Raw genomic sequence first — 17,783 nt, forward strand, 5'->3', positions numbered from 1 at the left:
TAGTGGCCTGGTTACAGTTTTTTCCTAGTGGCCTGGTAACAGTGTGTTCCTAGTGGCCTGGTTACAGTTTGTTCCTAGTGGCCTGGTTACAGTTTGTTCCTCGTGGCCTGGTTAGTTCATTCCTAATGGCCTGGTTAAAGTGTGTTCTTAGTGGCCTGGTTACAGTGTGTTCTGAGTGGCCTGGTTACAGTTTGTTCCTAGTGGCCTGGTTACAGTTTGTTCCTAGTGGCCTGGTTGTAGTTTGTTCCTTGTGGCCTGGTTAGTTCATTCTTAGTGGCCTGGTTACAGTTTGTTCCTAGTGGCCTGGTTAGTTCATTCCTAGTGGCCTGGTTAGTTCATTCCTAGTGGCCTGGTTACAGTTTGTTCGTAGTGGCCTGGTTACAGTTTGTTCCTAGTGGCCTGGTTACAGTTTGTTCCTAGTGGCCTGGTTACAGTTTGTTCCTAGTGGCCTGGTTAGATCATTCCTAGAGCCTGGTTACAGTTTGTTCCTAGTGGCCTGGTTAGTTTATTCTTAGTGGCCTGGTTATAGTTCGCCCTGGTAATTTAGGGGATAATTAAGTGGTAAATCTTCCCCAACTGTATGATAGTGGTGCGCCAGATTACAGCAGCCACCCATGAGCGGAGTGATGGGATTCAGTCCCACAATTAGCTGCTCACCCGATAAGAAACCAATTCAGTCTGTCTCCTTCCTCCCTGTATTAGCAGCAGCTTCCCTGGCTCACCTTCGGCTAATGATACGCCTAAACAAACATGTCCTCTACAATTTAATAGAGCTACACACGGTATAGAACATAGTCAGAAGCATAAATGAGTATATGGACTATGGAGGTCTGATTCATCAACTGCAGGGCTCCATGGAAGTCCCAGGCAGAATGCTAATGGTTTTGATTGAGGGATGAGGGAACATTGTTGCATCGACCATACGTACACTGTAACTATTGATAACCAGGGCAATCACTGTTGAGCAAAACATGACTATCCTCGCACCTACTGTATAATCAATGTGATTCACTGCCTGTAAGGCAACACAAAATGGGACACTATCATTGATCATCTATACCATTCATTATCTATTTTGTGATTTGTGTAAAAGACTTCCCCGGCAGACATGACTGACACGGTGATAACATTAATTCCTCTCAGAACCACGACGTTTATCGGTCACTCATTGAAAGCTCTGGTGATGGGCTTGTGTGTGTTCCTCATTTAATGTGTGTGTGTGTGCGTCCGTGCATGTGTGTGTGTGTGTCAGACCAGAGACGTGAAGTGGACTTAGACTAGTCTCTTTTAGAGCTCAGGACAAAATCACATGCTGCCAGTGAGATGTCAGGGATGTGTCTGATTAAACACTTAAAGGGGGGTGGTGGGATTTTAGCAACCATTTTATCCCTTAGCAATGATGATGAGAGAGAGAGATTGTGTGTGTTATGAATGATTAACCCCCATTAATCATTATGAAAGAAAGCTAAAGGGTAGCTTTGTCTTCAGCCATTTGTCCCCTGTACCCCTAGCCACTCTACATGTGTGTGGGTTATCTGTGCCTTCCCACAGCCCAGGGGTGTCATTCCAGCCCCCGAGCAGACAGACAAAATAAACCATAGATTTTTTTGCTCAATAAGGCCTTGTTAAGGTTGCTCCCGTGCCACACAGCTGATGAATCACTAAAGCAGTATAACCCAGGCAAGCAACTCCTGTATTAACATTCCAGATCTAATAGTATTACCAGAGGGTTGCAGACAGTATTCTGTGTCTGACGGTGGACTGAGGCATCACTACTCATCTGAGGGCTTGTCTCATCACTGCCCTCCTCTCTTCGTCTCTTGTCCTAACTCATCAAGTCATCGTCACACATTTGTGTCTCACTAAAGAAACTCCCACTCTGTTCTGCCACCCCTCCTCTGCCACAGACATGCTGCCTCAGAGTCACACCAAATTACCTCTCTCTCCCCCCCTCCCCTTTTTCACTCTCCCTACCTCTCTCTTCTCTCCCTTTCTGTCTTTCTCTCTCTCTTTCTCTCTTTCTCTTTTCATTGTTTATGGGCCCACCATTAAATATTATGGAAAACATTGCGTTGATCATCTCTTTTCAATATTTGATGGAGGAGAAAAGCTGATCATTAGTGAATAGTTTGGTTGTGACTCATCATTATGAGGATTTCTGGGCTATTTATCAAGGCCAAAATCAGAACCCTTTCTGATTTTGTGGGAATTAGTCATATCCTCACAAAACAAGCTTCACTTTATTATGTGACTGACTCTACAGTATGAAAATAAATACTGCACTATTAGGCAACCATGCACGTCCTCAGTCACAGGAAAACTGTTGATGAGCATAACAGAGTGTGGTGGGGGTTACAGTATGTGTAATGTGCTTGATTGGGGGTGGTGAATGAGAACTTACCCTCGTCTCTTCACACCCTGTTCGTTTCCCCCTCGTCAACAAATTCCAACAGCCAAGGATGGGAGTCGTTCACATGAGGAAAACTTTCACGCCAGTCACATCCAATTTACTTAATTATTTGTTTCTTTCAAGCCCCCAGCACATAGCTTTAGGTTCCAAACGTGTCTGATTAACAAAAATGCACACACACACACATACACATACACACACACACTCACACTCACGCACACTCACTTTCTCTCTGTAAAGTAAGGGGGAGGTGCGGGGCCGGCACTGCTAATTAGGGGTGACATGATGTTTATGTAACCTCCATGCTTCCCAAACCAGACACAATTACGGGCCCCTGGTCCCACTGACCCCGGCCCCAGCCCACTGTGGAACCACACAGCACTGCCCCTCTGTCCTAGGCAGGACCCAGGCTGGTCACAGGGCAGGGGGAGGGGGAGTGAGCCAGAGTTCAGTCTCTTTAACAGCTCTCTCTGACGGGAGCTCTGGAGCTGTAATACAAAGTGACGGCCACTTCAGTGCAGAGCCCCCCAATTTCCGCCAGGACTCTATGGCAGGGGAAGGGGGAGAAGGCTGGGGCAGGGGTGGTAGACTTGTTGTGGCCCAGTGTGTGAGAGTTAAGGCAGGGGCCTCATTAGAAGGCTTTACTGCACTCTGAGGCCCTCATTACCCCCCCACACCCCGCCACCTCCCACATACACACACACTAACCACTTACTTCAAAACACACCATCAAAAAGAGGTGGTTCTTTCAATTCAAGCATCCATTTCAAACACAAGTTATATTAATAACTCAGAGAGATGTTTTAAAGCATTATTGTTTGACTGACTACAGGATGCAACCTAAATTGCATGCTGCTTTAAAAACAAATCTTATTAAAATGTGTTGAAATGTGCTGTATGAGGTACATATAGTGTATCCCACAGAATGCATAACTGTTTCTTCCTTTTCAATGCCTTTTATCTTACATGCATCTCTGCAAACTTCCTCGCTTGAATCATAGTGAGTCACATCCACGTAAGAACTTAAGTAGGAGGGAGAAGTTTTATATGTCCACTTTAATAATCCACAGTAACACAGGGCCTTGGGGAGCTCAGTCATAGAAGGCCAGTCAGATGAGAGATGACAGGCACTTACTCATACTGCCAACAGGACACAAAGCCCTGGCGTAGATAAAGCCTGTAGCCCGTATCCCCGCTCATCAGTCCTCAGGCAGCACAGCCTGGCACACCAAATGATGCGTCTCATACAGACAATTAAAGAGCAAATCAATTCTGCTGCTTGGATTAAATAATGGAGCCGCAGTCATTTACAACCACAAAGCACACAGTGGAAAACATGCTCGGTTACCATAGTTACAGGAGACATTGATTGCAGCATGTTTCTCCAAGATCCCACAGATGAAAAAGTTAGGCCAATCACAAACAGACCTTTTTTTCATTAGAGGTTATTATTCACTGAAAATACAATGGCTTCTTACTAATCTTCCCATTACTATTTTGGGTGCAGTTTTTAAGGCAGCTCGTAGAGGGCATGGGGATCATAGTGAATTTAAGGCTTATTACCAAAGACTTCATAAACTTAATAAGTAACACTAGAACTGAGTGGCTGGATGAAGCAAGGGCCTGAGATGTTAGGACTGCAATCACCACGCAGAAGTTAGGGGAGACAGGAGGGAGTGTAGTGCTCACTACGCTGAGCTACTCTGTCTGAGAGCCCTGATGAGGTCACACTCTGAGGACTAACAGGCCATCAAACCCTGCCTGTGACGTCATCAACAATCCTTTCACTCCTGTTTAAGAACAAATATGCATACTTCCTCCACACTAAAGGAATATTGTGTGTGTGCGTGTGTGTGTGCCTGCGAGAGAGACATAGAGAGCATAAGGAAGAGTGTACTCACCAGCCTGGTTGGTTGTGATGTTGACGGAGGAGTACTGTGGTGAGTAGGGGCTCTGCTCGGAGACCCCATTGACGGCCTGCACCTCGAAGGTGTACTGTGTATGCGCCAGCAGGTCACTGATGTAAACACGGGGCTCTGTCAGACCCAGCTGGCGGGGTACAAACTGGACATTGTCCCCACAGCGCGTGCAGCCTCCCCGGCCCCCTCCACAGCTCTTACAGATGATGTTGAAGACCACATCCTCACGGCCACCTGACTCCCTAGGAGGCTGCCACTCCAGTATCAGAGACGTCTCGTTCACGATAGACAGAACGTTCTGAGGAGCCGACGGCACCGCTGGAAACACACAGACAATAGACAGTCAACTGAGATGGTTTCTGTTTGGAATGTGAGAAGCATTTACAGTAGTCTCATACACTACATTACCAAAAGTATGTGGTCGCCTGCTCTTCGAAATATTTCATTCCAAAATCATGGGCATTAATTTTAAGTTCGGTCCCCCCTTTGCTGCAATAACAGCCTCCACTCTTATGGGAAGGCTTTCCACTAGATGTCGGAACATTGCTGCGGGGACTTGCTTCCATTCAGCCACAAGAGCATTAGTGAGGTCGGGCACTGATTTTGGATGATTAGGCCTGGCACACAGTCGGCGTTCCAATTCATCCCGAAGGTGTTTGATGGGGTTGAGGTCAGGGCTCTGTGCAGACCAGTCAAATTCTTCCACACTGATCTCGACAAACCATTTCTGTTGGACCTCGCTTTATGCACGGTGGCATTGTCATGCTAAAACAGGAAAGGGCCTGTTGCCACAAAGTTGGGTGCACAAAATCGTCAAGAATGTCATTGTATACTGTAGGATTAAGATTTCCCTTCACTGGAACAAAGGGGCCTAGCCCAAACCATAAAAAACAGCCCCAGACCATTATTCCTCCTCCACCAAACATTACAGTTCGTACTATGCATTCTGGCAGGTAGTGTTCTCCTGGCATTTGGCAAATGCAGATTCGTCTGTTGGACTGCCAGATGGTGAAGCGTGATTCATCACTAGAGAATGTGTTTCATTGTGCTGACATTGCTTCCAGAGGCAGTTGGGAACTCGGTAGTGAGTGCTGCAACTGAGGACAGACGTGCTATGTGCTTCAGCACTCGGTGGTGCCGTTCTGTGAGCTTGTGTGGCCTACCACTTTGCGGCTGTGCCATTTTTGCTCCTAGATGTTTCCACTTCACAATAACAGCACTTGCAAGGCAGAAATTTGACGAACTGACTTGTTGGTAAGCTGGCATCCTATGGCGGTGCCATGTTGAAAGTCACTGAGCTCTTCAGTAAGGCCATTCTACTGCCAATGTTTGTCTATGAAGATTGCATGGCTGTGTGCTCGATTTTATACACCTGACAGCAACGGGTGTGGCTGAAATAGCCGAATCCACTAAATTGAAGGGGTGTCCGTACTTTTGTATATATAGTGTATGTGGAGTGTGGTTTGTCTACAGATTTAAGGTGTAAGAAAAACGAATGGACTCAATGTACTCTAGTTAGTTCAAAAGAACTACTTCATGACATTTAATTCAGATGTTGGCAGGGGAATTAAGTTTCTTGTGTCCTTGGAGTTGTTGAGGGTAGGAATACCAGAGCCAGTATCACTCTACTCAAATAACCCTTTCACTGAAGGAGAGAGAACCCACACTCCCACAAATACAGTACAGTCTCTTTGAGGTCTTTGCCTGGTATGCTCAACTAAATCCTTCCCTCAGGAAGCCCATTTAAATACACTGGACATCAATATGAAGATAGGATGACTTTTCATGTCCATGTTGTCACATATTTGTTTAAATCGGTTGGTTATGTATGGCAGAGCATCATACGTACTGCAGGACAGAGAAAGTGACTGTTGCTCATACACAACCACTACTTATAGAGGTATTACTGGTTGAAAGTAACATTCCCCATGGCATCACATTTGACTGACAGCCCAAACAAACACACAATGTGTACTGTTTATCTTTTACGGGCATGTGCAGCTAATTAGGGAGGATGCCCTCTCCAGGGCTAATGAGATAAACAACAAAATTCCCCCTGCCCATAAACTCGTAAACCTGAATTGATCACTTATTTAACCGCCCTTTTAATTGGCTCCCATTAACAGACCTCCAGGCCTGGAGCAGTGCCCATCGAGGCCCTCTGTGTGTGTGTGTGTCTCTCTCTCTCTCTCTCTCTCTCTCTCTCTCTCTCTCTCTCTCTCTCTCTCTCTCTCTCTCTCTCTCTCACGCAAAACAGCCTCCTAAACATCGTCTCTTTCCTGGGGAGGGCTGGAATGGGCGGCTAATGGCCCCTGTTAGCTTGAGGGCCACTCAGATGGGCCCGTTTCCCTCCTTTTAATCATCCCGGGCCCGCTGCGTTTAATACCAGCGACGTGACGCTGCTTTCTCATTCACAACAGCTGCTCTGTTCCCAGAGCCGGGCTTATGCAAATCTCCTTTGTTGGAGGCGCTCAAATATTTCTGTCCCTCTCCCTTTCACAGAGGAGGGAAGGAGAATAAAAATCAGCCACGGTTGTGAAAGGAGCTCTCTCTCTCTCTCTCCGTCTCTCTCTCTCTCTCTCTCTCTCTCTCTCTCTCTCTCTCTCTCTCTCTCTCTCTCTCTCTCTCTCTCTCTCTCTCTCTCTCTCTCTCTCTCTCTCTCTCTCTCTCTCTCTCTCTCTCTCTCTCCTCTCTCTCTCTCTCTCTCTCTCTCTCTCTCTCTCTCTCTCAGCACACTATATATACTGCATATTCCTCTCTCTCCCTCTCTGTGTTCATGTCTTCCCCTTAATCTTTATCCCGCCTGTGTTCTCTTTCTCTTTTCTTAGACCCTCCGTTAACCACAAATTCAAATGGCTTCATTGGCATGACAAGAGGAATCTAGGCCTAGTCTATTTTCCCTGTCTGTCCCACTACAATGCTGCATGTCCTGGCCCAGTAACCTCTGCTCTGGCTGAGGGCAGCAGGGCTCTGTGATGTGAGGTGGGGAGGCTGGCCTATGTGTTTTTGGCCAGACCTGTTGGCAGTGCTGAGTGTATGTGAGGGACTGCTCTCTGACAGGCCTCCTCTGTTTCTGCTCAGAGAGGCTCTGGTGTCCTTTGATCTTTGATTCCTCTCAGTTCCTCAGGACCAGGGTGTGAAATTAAAAGAGTGTGTGTGTGTGTGTGTGTTGGTCGATAGTACATACTTGTGCAGGGCATCTGGAAGGGATCTGAGTCAGTGCGATAGTAACCGTTGCGGCACACACAGTTAGTGGCTCCTTCGTTGGTGGTGCGGCTGTTGATTGGACACTGCATGCAGGATACATCACCCTGTATAGGCTTGAAGAAGCCTGATGGACAAGCTGGGATAAAAACAGAAGAGAGAGAGAGAGAGAGAGAGAGATGAGATATGAACATATCCCCATTTACATACTGTATTTCATGTTTGGTCAGTTTTATTCCCTGTTTGGCTTCATCTCACTTCACGAGACATACGGTCCAGAGACCACAATGCAAAAGAGACAAACACTGATCACAGTTGAGCAAAAATATACATTAGTGCATCCTCCTCGCATGTGAGGGTTTCTCTGTGGAGATGACAACATAACATGTACAGTACTGTGTTTTACTTTAATTATTCAGCGTGCTCACAGCACACTAATTGCCTGAGACTCTCTGGAGTGGTCTACTTCCTGTTAAGTGCTCTTTAAAGGTCCTCTACTCTTGCTGGGAGAGTGGCAGGAAAACTTACTGCCATGGTTAGGGGTGGTGATCACACACTACTGTAACAAAACTGTGTGTGTGTGTGTGTGTGTGTGTGTGTGTGTGTGTGTGTGTGTGTGTGTGTGTGTGTGTGTGTGTGTGTGTGTGTGTGTGTGTGTGTGTGTGTGTGTGTGCGCATGTGTGTGCGTGTTTGTGCGTGTGTGTGCATGCGTACGCATGTAAAAAGCAGTCAAGCACTACCATTTACAGTGAAACTCACTCTCCCTGAAATCCTCTTCATCTTTACCTCAGTTACCCCCACTCCTGCCCCCACTCCCGCCACACACACACACACACACACACACTGTGGAACCCTTCCCAGAATGCACAGCAGCCCCTGCTCTAGCACCATGTCAAGAGCTGTTTGTGTTCTGGGGCCAAACCAGCTGAGGTTGGTATAGCTTGAGATAATCACCACCCACCTCCCTCCCTGTCTCCCCATCCGTAAAATGAGGAAATGGAGTATTGCGGGGACTCGCTACGAGCTAAAGTCATACATGAAGAATACACACACAGGAGATGCCACACTCATGAATGACCTTCACAAAGTTATGAATGTCCTTATGCCAATGCTAGCTGAGAACTACCCTGTGATACATTATGTAACATTGGGATTGCAAAAAGAAACATCTGGAGGGATCCTTATCCTGTTGAATACTCTGCACCATAACCCATCTCACAAACTCTCACTATGTTCCATATCTAGGAATAATAAAACCATCATTTCCCTATCATCCCTGGTCTGAGCTGCCAATTACAGCTGGATTAAAGTGTGTGTCATATGGAAACGTCTGCAGCTGGAACTTTATTTGGAGAAGGTCAAATCACAAGGCAGGATAAGTCTGGGTTCAATCCCACTGTTTATACTAGGAAGACATATACCAGTTCCCAGTGACCATGCTGGAACACCATGCTGGAGCAGGATTACTGCTCTTTTCCAATCCCAACTCCCCACAAACTCCCTGGAAAACACATCTCAATCATCATCCTCTGTCCAAAACTGCTGCACACACTAGAGCACTGCTGTGCTTTAGTAGCCCATCAAACTCAGATTCCCTCGAAAAAAGTGTCACACACACAGAGGAACATTTTCAGTGACGCTGATGCATCCTGTGGAAAGATCATTGTCATAAACATCAGCCGCAGGAAGCAGTATCAGGGATTAAACGGAGGAAATCTGATCAAGCTCTTCAATAAATATTAGTCTCAATATATTTTTCTTCTCCTGTGACTGATGGGGGAAAGTGACCTGGTACAGAGTGAAACATGAGGCCAGCACATTCACACTGCCAGTCACCAGAGTCACTGAATGAGGCCCCAGCTACAGATCTGTGGATTGGGACTGAGACTAAAGAACACAGTGGTCTATGGCAGTGAAGAGCTCAGAGGAGCGCCACCAAAGAAAATAGCAGAAAGAGCTAGCCAGAGGTAAAGGAGAAGGGGTGGAGCAGAGGAGAGAAGAAGAGAAAGACAGAAGGCAGTAGGCGGCGCTTAGGTTTGAGTAATGGGTGTTTAGGGCAAGCATGTTTTATATGGAAGAGGGAGTTGGGAAGGGGGCACAGTGTCAACAACTAGGCCTATTGTCTATTGTTTGGTAGCCAGATATGGGCAGGTATGGCTTTTTCTGTCTTTATTGTTCCTACTGTCCTGTAGCGTCCATGACAAGAGACAGAGAGATAGAGAGACTGACAGACAAAGACACAGACAGACTAACAGACAGAGAAACAGACAGACCAGGCTGTGTTAGGTGTGGGGCTCAGCTTGTCACCACCAGGCCCTTATATCTTTTTTTTTGGGGGGGGGGATTCCACCAGTCTTTCAAGAGGCTGTGTTGGAGGGCTGGGGAGCTGCTCGGTGTCAGATGTAGCCTGTGGACAAGTACATAGCTCTGATTAAAAAGCAGATCAGCGCTTTGATTCCCTCCTCACTCAGATTGGTACTGTTGAGCTGTTTGATCACAATCTCCCTCGTATCGCTCAGTCAACATGCAATGGCTAAAGCCTTATTATGATGCAGCTTCAGACATCCCTCTGGCAAGGGGAGGTAATAATGAGGGGAATATTCATTCCTGAAGTTTTATTTTACCTCCTTTTATTCTTTTAAAATATATGTCTCTATTAATATCCTTAAATAAATAAGCACGTTTTCTCAGCTTTCTGGATTTTGACAGAAGTGATGAAACGCTGCATTAAGTCAAGAAGAAAAGGCGCACAGAAACATTCTAATGGAATTTATAAACACTTCAGATTTAATTTAGTGTCAGCTGTGTCAAAGGGTCCAGATCACCTCAAAGTGGTACCAGGCACACGCCAAGAAAGGAAAAGCTTGGCTGTCACATCTCAATGACTGCTGTTCTCCAGAGCAGAGGCAACACAGTGACTGGCAAGAGTCCAACCCTTTCTGTCTGTGTTATGAACTTTAATAACACATCCTGACATAAAGAATTTATTTGGGAGTACTGTTGACTCACTGTATAAAAAGGGTATTGTGAGAGGTAAGTCCTCCATGCCAGGGAGCCAGTCAGGTTTTACAGCTGGTAATTTGCTGGTTGTTTCAAAGGCTTCCCGGAAGTTTCAGCCAGGCAAATTTATGTTAATGGAAAGATAGAACCAACAGCTCAGAGCCACTGTATCCAGCCTAGTCTGTGTGAAAAGGTGGGGCTCCATTGTTTTGAGTGGCAGTGCTGATGATGAAGCCAGCCACTCTACTGGAAGCATTCTGAGCTGACAGTGCATCTGGTTTCTCCAGCTCAGTTTGAACACACACACACAAGCACACACACGTGCACGTACAGACACATACAGTACATGCACACACATGTACACAAACGCACAGACGCACACACACACACACACACACACACACACACACACACACACACACACACACACACACACACACACACACACACACACACACACACACAGAAATATATGCAGGCAGCACAGCAGCAGAACGGTGTGCCCAGACAGTCAGGAAGAACCCAAACAAAGGCTGGGCATTTGACATTTCCATCATGGCTGTCTGAGCTGTGCAGTGCCTCACCATGGCCAGGGAATCATCTGGCTGATAACAGCCACTAATCCAGCCAGAGGCATGTCTATTGAGAGAAACCCATGACCTGTTCCACACCTCTCCCGTCCCCGTCCCCCAGCAACCCCGCCCGACAGAGAGGTCCTTTGTCCACACCCCCCACGCCCTCTCCTGTTTCCCCATTCCTCCTATTCAGCTGCTTCAAAACCAGCCCCCAAAAATGCTGAATTTAATGAAAGCAGCATTCAAAAAGAGACAAGGGAGAGAAAGGGGTAAGGTGTGTGTGCGTGTGTGCGTGTTCATTACGTGTGAGTGCGAAAGACAAAAGGCTGGAGGGGAAAGAACTGGAGGTGTGAGGTTTTGTTAGCGCAGCAGAAAAAAAGTGCTGAAAGCTGTGAAAATGGGAAGAGTCACAGGGCTTCTCTGTGTGGATGTTTTCTATTGTCACAGAGAGGGCCACTGTAGGGAGCGATGGGCTTGGTCGTCATGGCACTTCTGCTTTCTGTTTACTGTCTGTCTACTGTATAAACAATTTGGATCACTGGGAAAAATAGATCAGATGTTATCCCTTAATAAGGATAGACCATAAAGAGAGAGGGGCTGTTTTGTACCATACTCAGTGTCCGATGAAGGAGCAAATCAGATCCAAATTAGAAGAGCAAAAACTGTTAGCTATAATATGGACAGCGAATACACTTGTACTGTTCTGAATCCTGAGATGTTTACTCTGCAGTGGTCACATGTGAGGAGGAGCTAACCTTGTGATGGGCCAGCCAGCTGTGCAAGCCATGGCCACAAGTTAACCTAAGGAGAGCATCCATATTGTAGGTAGGGGGTGTAGGTAAAGCCAGTCTGTCCCCTTCATGCCGACCCTTCGATAGGGAACACACTTCTATTTGGCTGAGCAGTGACACACAGGGCCCCAGAATTCAATTAGGGCCTGGGCCGCGCCAGCTAATTCAATCAGGGCGGTGTGAAAGCAATTAGACGACTGGCATTCGCTTCACCCCACACACAGGCACAAATTAGATATTCACTTCCCTCTCTAGGTTTCCCTGTCTGATGCAATTAGCGTGCCTGTATCTCGGCGTGGCTCGCACTGGGGAGCAGGGTGTGAGGGTGACCAATGACCTACTGGGCGTAAATTAAGCTTCTCTCCACCTCCTGGACAGGACAGGAACACTTCCTGTGTGAGTAAGTCGGACGCCCACTTGCACTACTAAGGAGAGGAGAGGGCTTGACTTCACAGCGATTCAGAGGCTGGGGTCAGAACAGCAGCCTTCACTGGTTGTGCAGTCCCCTCAAGGCCCAGTGAGTGATGGCTGCTTTCATCTTACATTCTATCCATGTGTGTGAAGACTGCACATGTATGTAAGTCTATGTTGTCGTTGTGTATTAATTATGCATGAATGTGTGTGTGTGAGTGTGTGTGTATCTGCAGAAGGATCTGGCAGGTGGGAGGTGAGTCATTGTCAGTGCCCCTGCTCTAAGCTATGTTCCTCTACAGTTGTCAGTGAGCTCTCCTCAGACAGCATCCAACCCAAATCCACCCAGCGGGCACCATGGAGACAGATTAGGTGCTACGGCGGAGCCCGTGTGAGCAGGAGATTAGTAGGAAACGTGTGAGACACCTGGGAAATGGCCTCTCAGCAGCTGGAGAGGGGAGGGCCCAGGCTCACAATACAGACTAGAAAGCCGGCACATGTCCCAACACAAACACACACACACTAGAGGTCGACTGATTAATCGGAATGGCCGATTAATTAGGGCCGATTTCATGTTTTCATAACAATCGGAAATCGGTATTTTTGGACGCCGATTTGGCCGATTAAATTATTATTTATTTTTTTTGTAGACCTTTATTTAACTAGGCAAGTCAGTTAAGAACACATTCTTATTTTCAATGACGGCCTAGGAACGGTGGGTTATCTGCCTTGTTCAGAGGCAGAACGACAGATTTTTACCTTGTCAGCTCAGGGATTCAATCTTGCAACCTTTCGGTTAACTAGTCCAACACTCTAACCACCTGCTTTACATTGCACTCCACGAGGAGCCTGCCTGTTACGCGAATGCAGTAAGAAGCCAAGATAAGTTTCTAGCTAGCTTTAAACTTATCTTATAAAAAGCAATCAATCAATCATAATCACTAGTTAACTACACATGGTTGATGATATTACTAGTTTATCTAGCCTGTCCTGCGTTGCATATAATCGCTTAGGTACACATTGCTCCAACCATAAACATCAATGCCTTTCTTAAAATCAATACACAAGTATATATTTTAAACCTGCATATTTAGTTAATATTGCCTGCTAACATTAATTTCTTTTAACTAGGGAAAATGTGTCACTTCTCTTGCAAACAGAGTCAGGGTATATGCAGCAATTTGGGCCGCCTGGCTCATTGCGAACTGTGAAGACTATTTCTTCCTAACAAAGACAGCCGACTTCGCCAAACGGGGGATGATTTAACAAAAGCACATTTGCGAAAAAAGCACAATCGTTGCACGACTGTACCTAACCTCTCAAGGGTAGGGGGCAGTATTTGCACGGCTGGATAAAAAACGTACCCGATTTAATCTGGTTATTACTACTGCCCAGAAACTAGAATATGCATATAATTATTGGCTTTGGATAGAAAACACCCTAAAGTTTCTAAAACTGTTTGAATGGTGTCTGTGAGTATATGGCAGGCAAAAACCTGAGAAGATTCCTTACAGGAAGTGCCCTCTCTGACCATTTCTTGGGCTTCTACACTCTCTTTATTGAAAACTGAGGATCTCTGCTGTAACGATCTCTGCTAACACTTCCTACGGCTCCCATAGGCTCTCAGAAGGCGGCAAAACGGTGAATGATGTCTTTGCAGGCCCAGGCTGAAAAACAGTTGCGCATTTTAATAGTGGTCGATCAGAGAACAATGAGACTGGGGCGCATGCACGAGGCGACACCATGTTTTTATTTTTTCATCTTTGAACGAAAACAGGTTTTCCCGGTCGGAATATTATCACTTTTTTACGAGAAAAATTGCATAAAAATTGATTTTAAACAGCGGTTGACATGCTTCGAAGTACGGTAATGGAATATTTAGAATTTTTTTGTCACGAAACGCGTCGGGCGCATCACCCTTCGTCACCCTTCGGATAGTGTCTTGAACGCACGAACAAAACAGAGGATATTTGAACATAACTATGGATTATTTTGAACCAAACCAACATTTGTTATTGAAGTAGAAGTCCTGGGAGTGCATTCTGACGAAGAACAGCAAAGGTAATCCAATTTTTCTAATAGTAAATCGGAGTTTGGTGAGGGGAAAACTTTGTGGGTGTCAAAATAGCTATTTTGCAATATCTACTCCGAATATTGCAAAATGTGCTTTTTCCGAAAAGCTATTTTAAAATCGGACATAGCGATTGCATAAAGGAGTTCTGTATCTATAATTCTTAAAATAATTGTTATATTTTTTGTGAACGTTTATCGTGAGTAATTTAGTAAATTCACCGGAAGTTTTCGGTGGGTATGCTAGTTCTGAACGTCACATGCTAATGTAAAAAGCTGGTTTTTGATATAAATATGAACTTGATTGAACAAAACATGCATGTATTGTATAACATAATGTCCTAGGAGTGTCATCTGATGAAGATCATCAAAGGTTAGTGCTGCATTTAGCTGTGGTTTGGGTTTATGTGACATTATATGCTAGCTTGAAAAATGGGTGTCTGATTATTTCTGGCTGGGTACTCTGCTGACATAATCTAATGTTTTGCTTTCGTTGTAAAGCCTTTTTGAAATTGGACAGTGTGGTTAGATTAACGAGAGTCTTGTCTTTAAAATGGTGTAAAATAGTCATATGTTTGAGAAATTGAAGTAATAGCATTTCTAAGGTATTTGAATAACGCGCCACGGGATTCCACTGGCTGTTGAGTAGGTGGGACGATTTCTTCCCACATACCCTAGAGAGGCTAACCATAAACATCAATGCCTTTCTTAAAATCAATACACAGAAGTATATATTTTTAAACCTGCATATTTAGCTAAAAGAAATCCAGGTTAGCAGGCAATATTAACCAGGTGAAATAGTGTCATTTTGTGTTCATTGCGCACAGAGTCAGGGTATATGCAACAGTTTGGGCCGCCTGGCTCGTTGCGAACTAATTTGCCAGAATTTTACTTAATTATGACATAGGTCGTGCAAGGTCGTGCAGTGTAACAGGAATAACGTTTTGTTTTCGAGATGATAGTTTCCGGATTCGACCATATTAATGACCTAAGGCTCGTGTTTCTGTGTGTTATTATGTTATAATTAAGTCTATGATTTGATAGAGCAGTCTGACTGAGCGATGGTAGGCAGCAGCAGGCTCGTAAGCATTCATTCAAAATAGCACTTTCGTGCATTTTGCCAGCAGCCCTTCGCAATGCATTGCACTGTTTATGACTTCAAGCCTGTCAACTCCCAAGATTAGGCTGGTGTAACCAATGTGAAATGGCTAGCTAGTTAGCAGGGTGCGCGCTAATAGTGATTCAAACGTCACTCGCTCTGAGACTTGGAGTAGATGTTCCCCTTGCTCTACATGGGTAACACTGCTTCGAGGGTGGCTGTTGTCGATGTGTTCCTGGTTCGAGCCCAGGTAGGAGTGAGGAGAGGGACGGAAGCTATACTGTTACACTGGCAATACTAAAGTGCCTATAAGAACATCCAATAGTCGAAGGTATATGAAATACAAATCGTATAGAGAGAAATAGTCCTATAATTCCTATAATAACTACAACCTAAAACTTTTTACCTGGGAATATTGAAGACTCATGTTAAAAGGAACCACCAGCCTTCATATGTTCTCATGTTCTGAGCAAGGAACTTAAACGTTAGATTTTTTACATGGCACATATTGGACTTTTACTTTCTTCTCCAACACTTTGTTCATTCAGTATTGTTGTAATTGTCATTATTACAAATAAAGAAAGAAAGAAATTGGCCGATTAATCGGTATCGGCTTTTTTTGGTCCTCCAATAATTGGTATCGGTGTTGAAAAATCATAATTGGTCGACCTCTAACACACACACACACACACACACACACACACACACACACACACACACACACACACACACACACACACACACACACACAATGCTGACAGAATGCATTTATAAACAACCCCTGGCCACAGCCCAGAGGACAATTTCAGCTATCTATACATCTCCTAGGTGCCAAATACCAGGCTCAGATGTACTCTGTACCCCAGTCTTGGTATCAGAGGTTTCTCTCACTGGGGCACATTGTACATGAGTATGGCACAAAACAACCCCCACTATAACTGTGGTATGGGTTAGCGTTCAAGGACAAAAGGCACATGGGCCAGGTCTACATAGTAGCTCACTAAAAATAATCTGCTGGTGGATTAAAAATGTTGTAACCTGATAACAGCAGTAAAGTTATTTCCAGAAACCCAACGTCCTCATTCATTATCCCCATTCATTACACATAAGAAACCAACAAACACCTCTGCACACACTTAGACCCTCTCCCCATACCTTATTGTCACATGTGGCAAACATTATCTTTCTCATTCAAACGACATATCCATAGTGTTCCTTGAGTTGGAACACCACACAGTCATAATGATTATCAGGTCATAAATACCCCCAAAATGTATAATCAGCAAAGGGAAAAGTGTCTTAACCACAGTATTTCCATAGTGTCTGATAACTACCATGTGTCAATAGAATGGGGGAAAAGATGAAAGGGAAGAATTTCTGGAGCCATACATGCAGCACAGTAATAATGTCTGGAATTTTCACTGCTGCTTTTTTTCCCTTCCTCATTTTTTTCCACACTGAGAATAAGAACTGAAATGGGGTATGGTAAAATTACAGGCATTTGAGCCGACACAAAAAATTGTGAAGGGTCATTTCATGCAGGCAGATCACTTGACAGCTTGCTCTCTGGAGGGTCCAGGGGGCCAATCAGGTTGAAGGTAGACCCCCGAGCCCCGGCCTCGGTATATGGGGCTGCAGATGGTTGGGGTGTGGCCAGAAAGAGTCAGGCAGACCCCTGTAAAATAATTAATCTCCATTAAAGATGCCCTGTCAACCTCAACCTGCTACATTTCCTGCCTGTAGTCACAGGAGCTACCTCTGAAACTCCCCTTATCTCCCTACTGATAATTAGGATGATCACAAGAAATAGCAAAACAGGAAGATACATACAGCATTGAGATGTAGAGATGACCGTTGCCAAGCACACAAAAACCCATATTTGACACATAGATCCTCAGAAGAAAGACCTTAGATAGGGTTGCAAAGCTACCAGTAGTTTACTAAAGTTATTAGAATCTTCAGTAATTTTGGTAATTAACAGAAAAACTATGGCAATCTATCATAACTTTGGTAAGAGAAAATAGGCATATTAATATAAAAAGCATCTAATCAACAATGACATTATTTCCAATTAACTCTGCAACTCGTCCAACTATTGACTTTTATTCACAACTGCCACCAGTTTGACCCCAAAACATTGACAACAAATACACAACGAAAGGGGAAAATTATTTAAAGTGTGTAAAAAAATATAGAAAGGATATTTCATGCTGAAACCCTCATATTAAAAAACAATGGTATTCACTAAGTTGACGTTTATATTTATGATAATGTTTTACAGCTTTGCCATTCTGTTTTATTTGA

The 17,783-nt window shown here is 44.8% G+C and overlaps 1 protein-coding gene across 10 annotated transcripts in view; it reads right to left on the reverse strand.

Annotated features, from left to right (window-relative positions):
* LOC115150722 (ephrin type-B receptor 2) overlaps positions 1 to 17,783 on the reverse strand; it is a 175,759-nt gene that overhangs the window by 37,759 nt on the left and 120,217 nt on the right. For all 10 annotated transcript variants that reach the window (XM_029694274.1, XM_029694281.1, XM_029694277.1 and 7 more), the window contains exons 4-5: positions 7,517 to 7,672; positions 4,312 to 4,647 (exon numbers count right to left, since the gene is read on the reverse strand). In XM_029694274.1, the coding sequence (XP_029550134.1) occupies positions 4,312 to 4,647; positions 7,517 to 7,672 (492 nt within the window). The remainder of the gene's footprint in view (positions 1 to 4,311; positions 4,648 to 7,516; positions 7,673 to 17,783) is intronic.

Source organism: Salmo trutta, chromosome 16 (genome assembly GCF_901001165.1).
Source record: "Salmo trutta chromosome 16, fSalTru1.1, whole genome shotgun sequence".
Taxonomy (NCBI): domain Eukaryota; kingdom Metazoa; phylum Chordata; class Actinopteri; order Salmoniformes; family Salmonidae; genus Salmo; species Salmo trutta.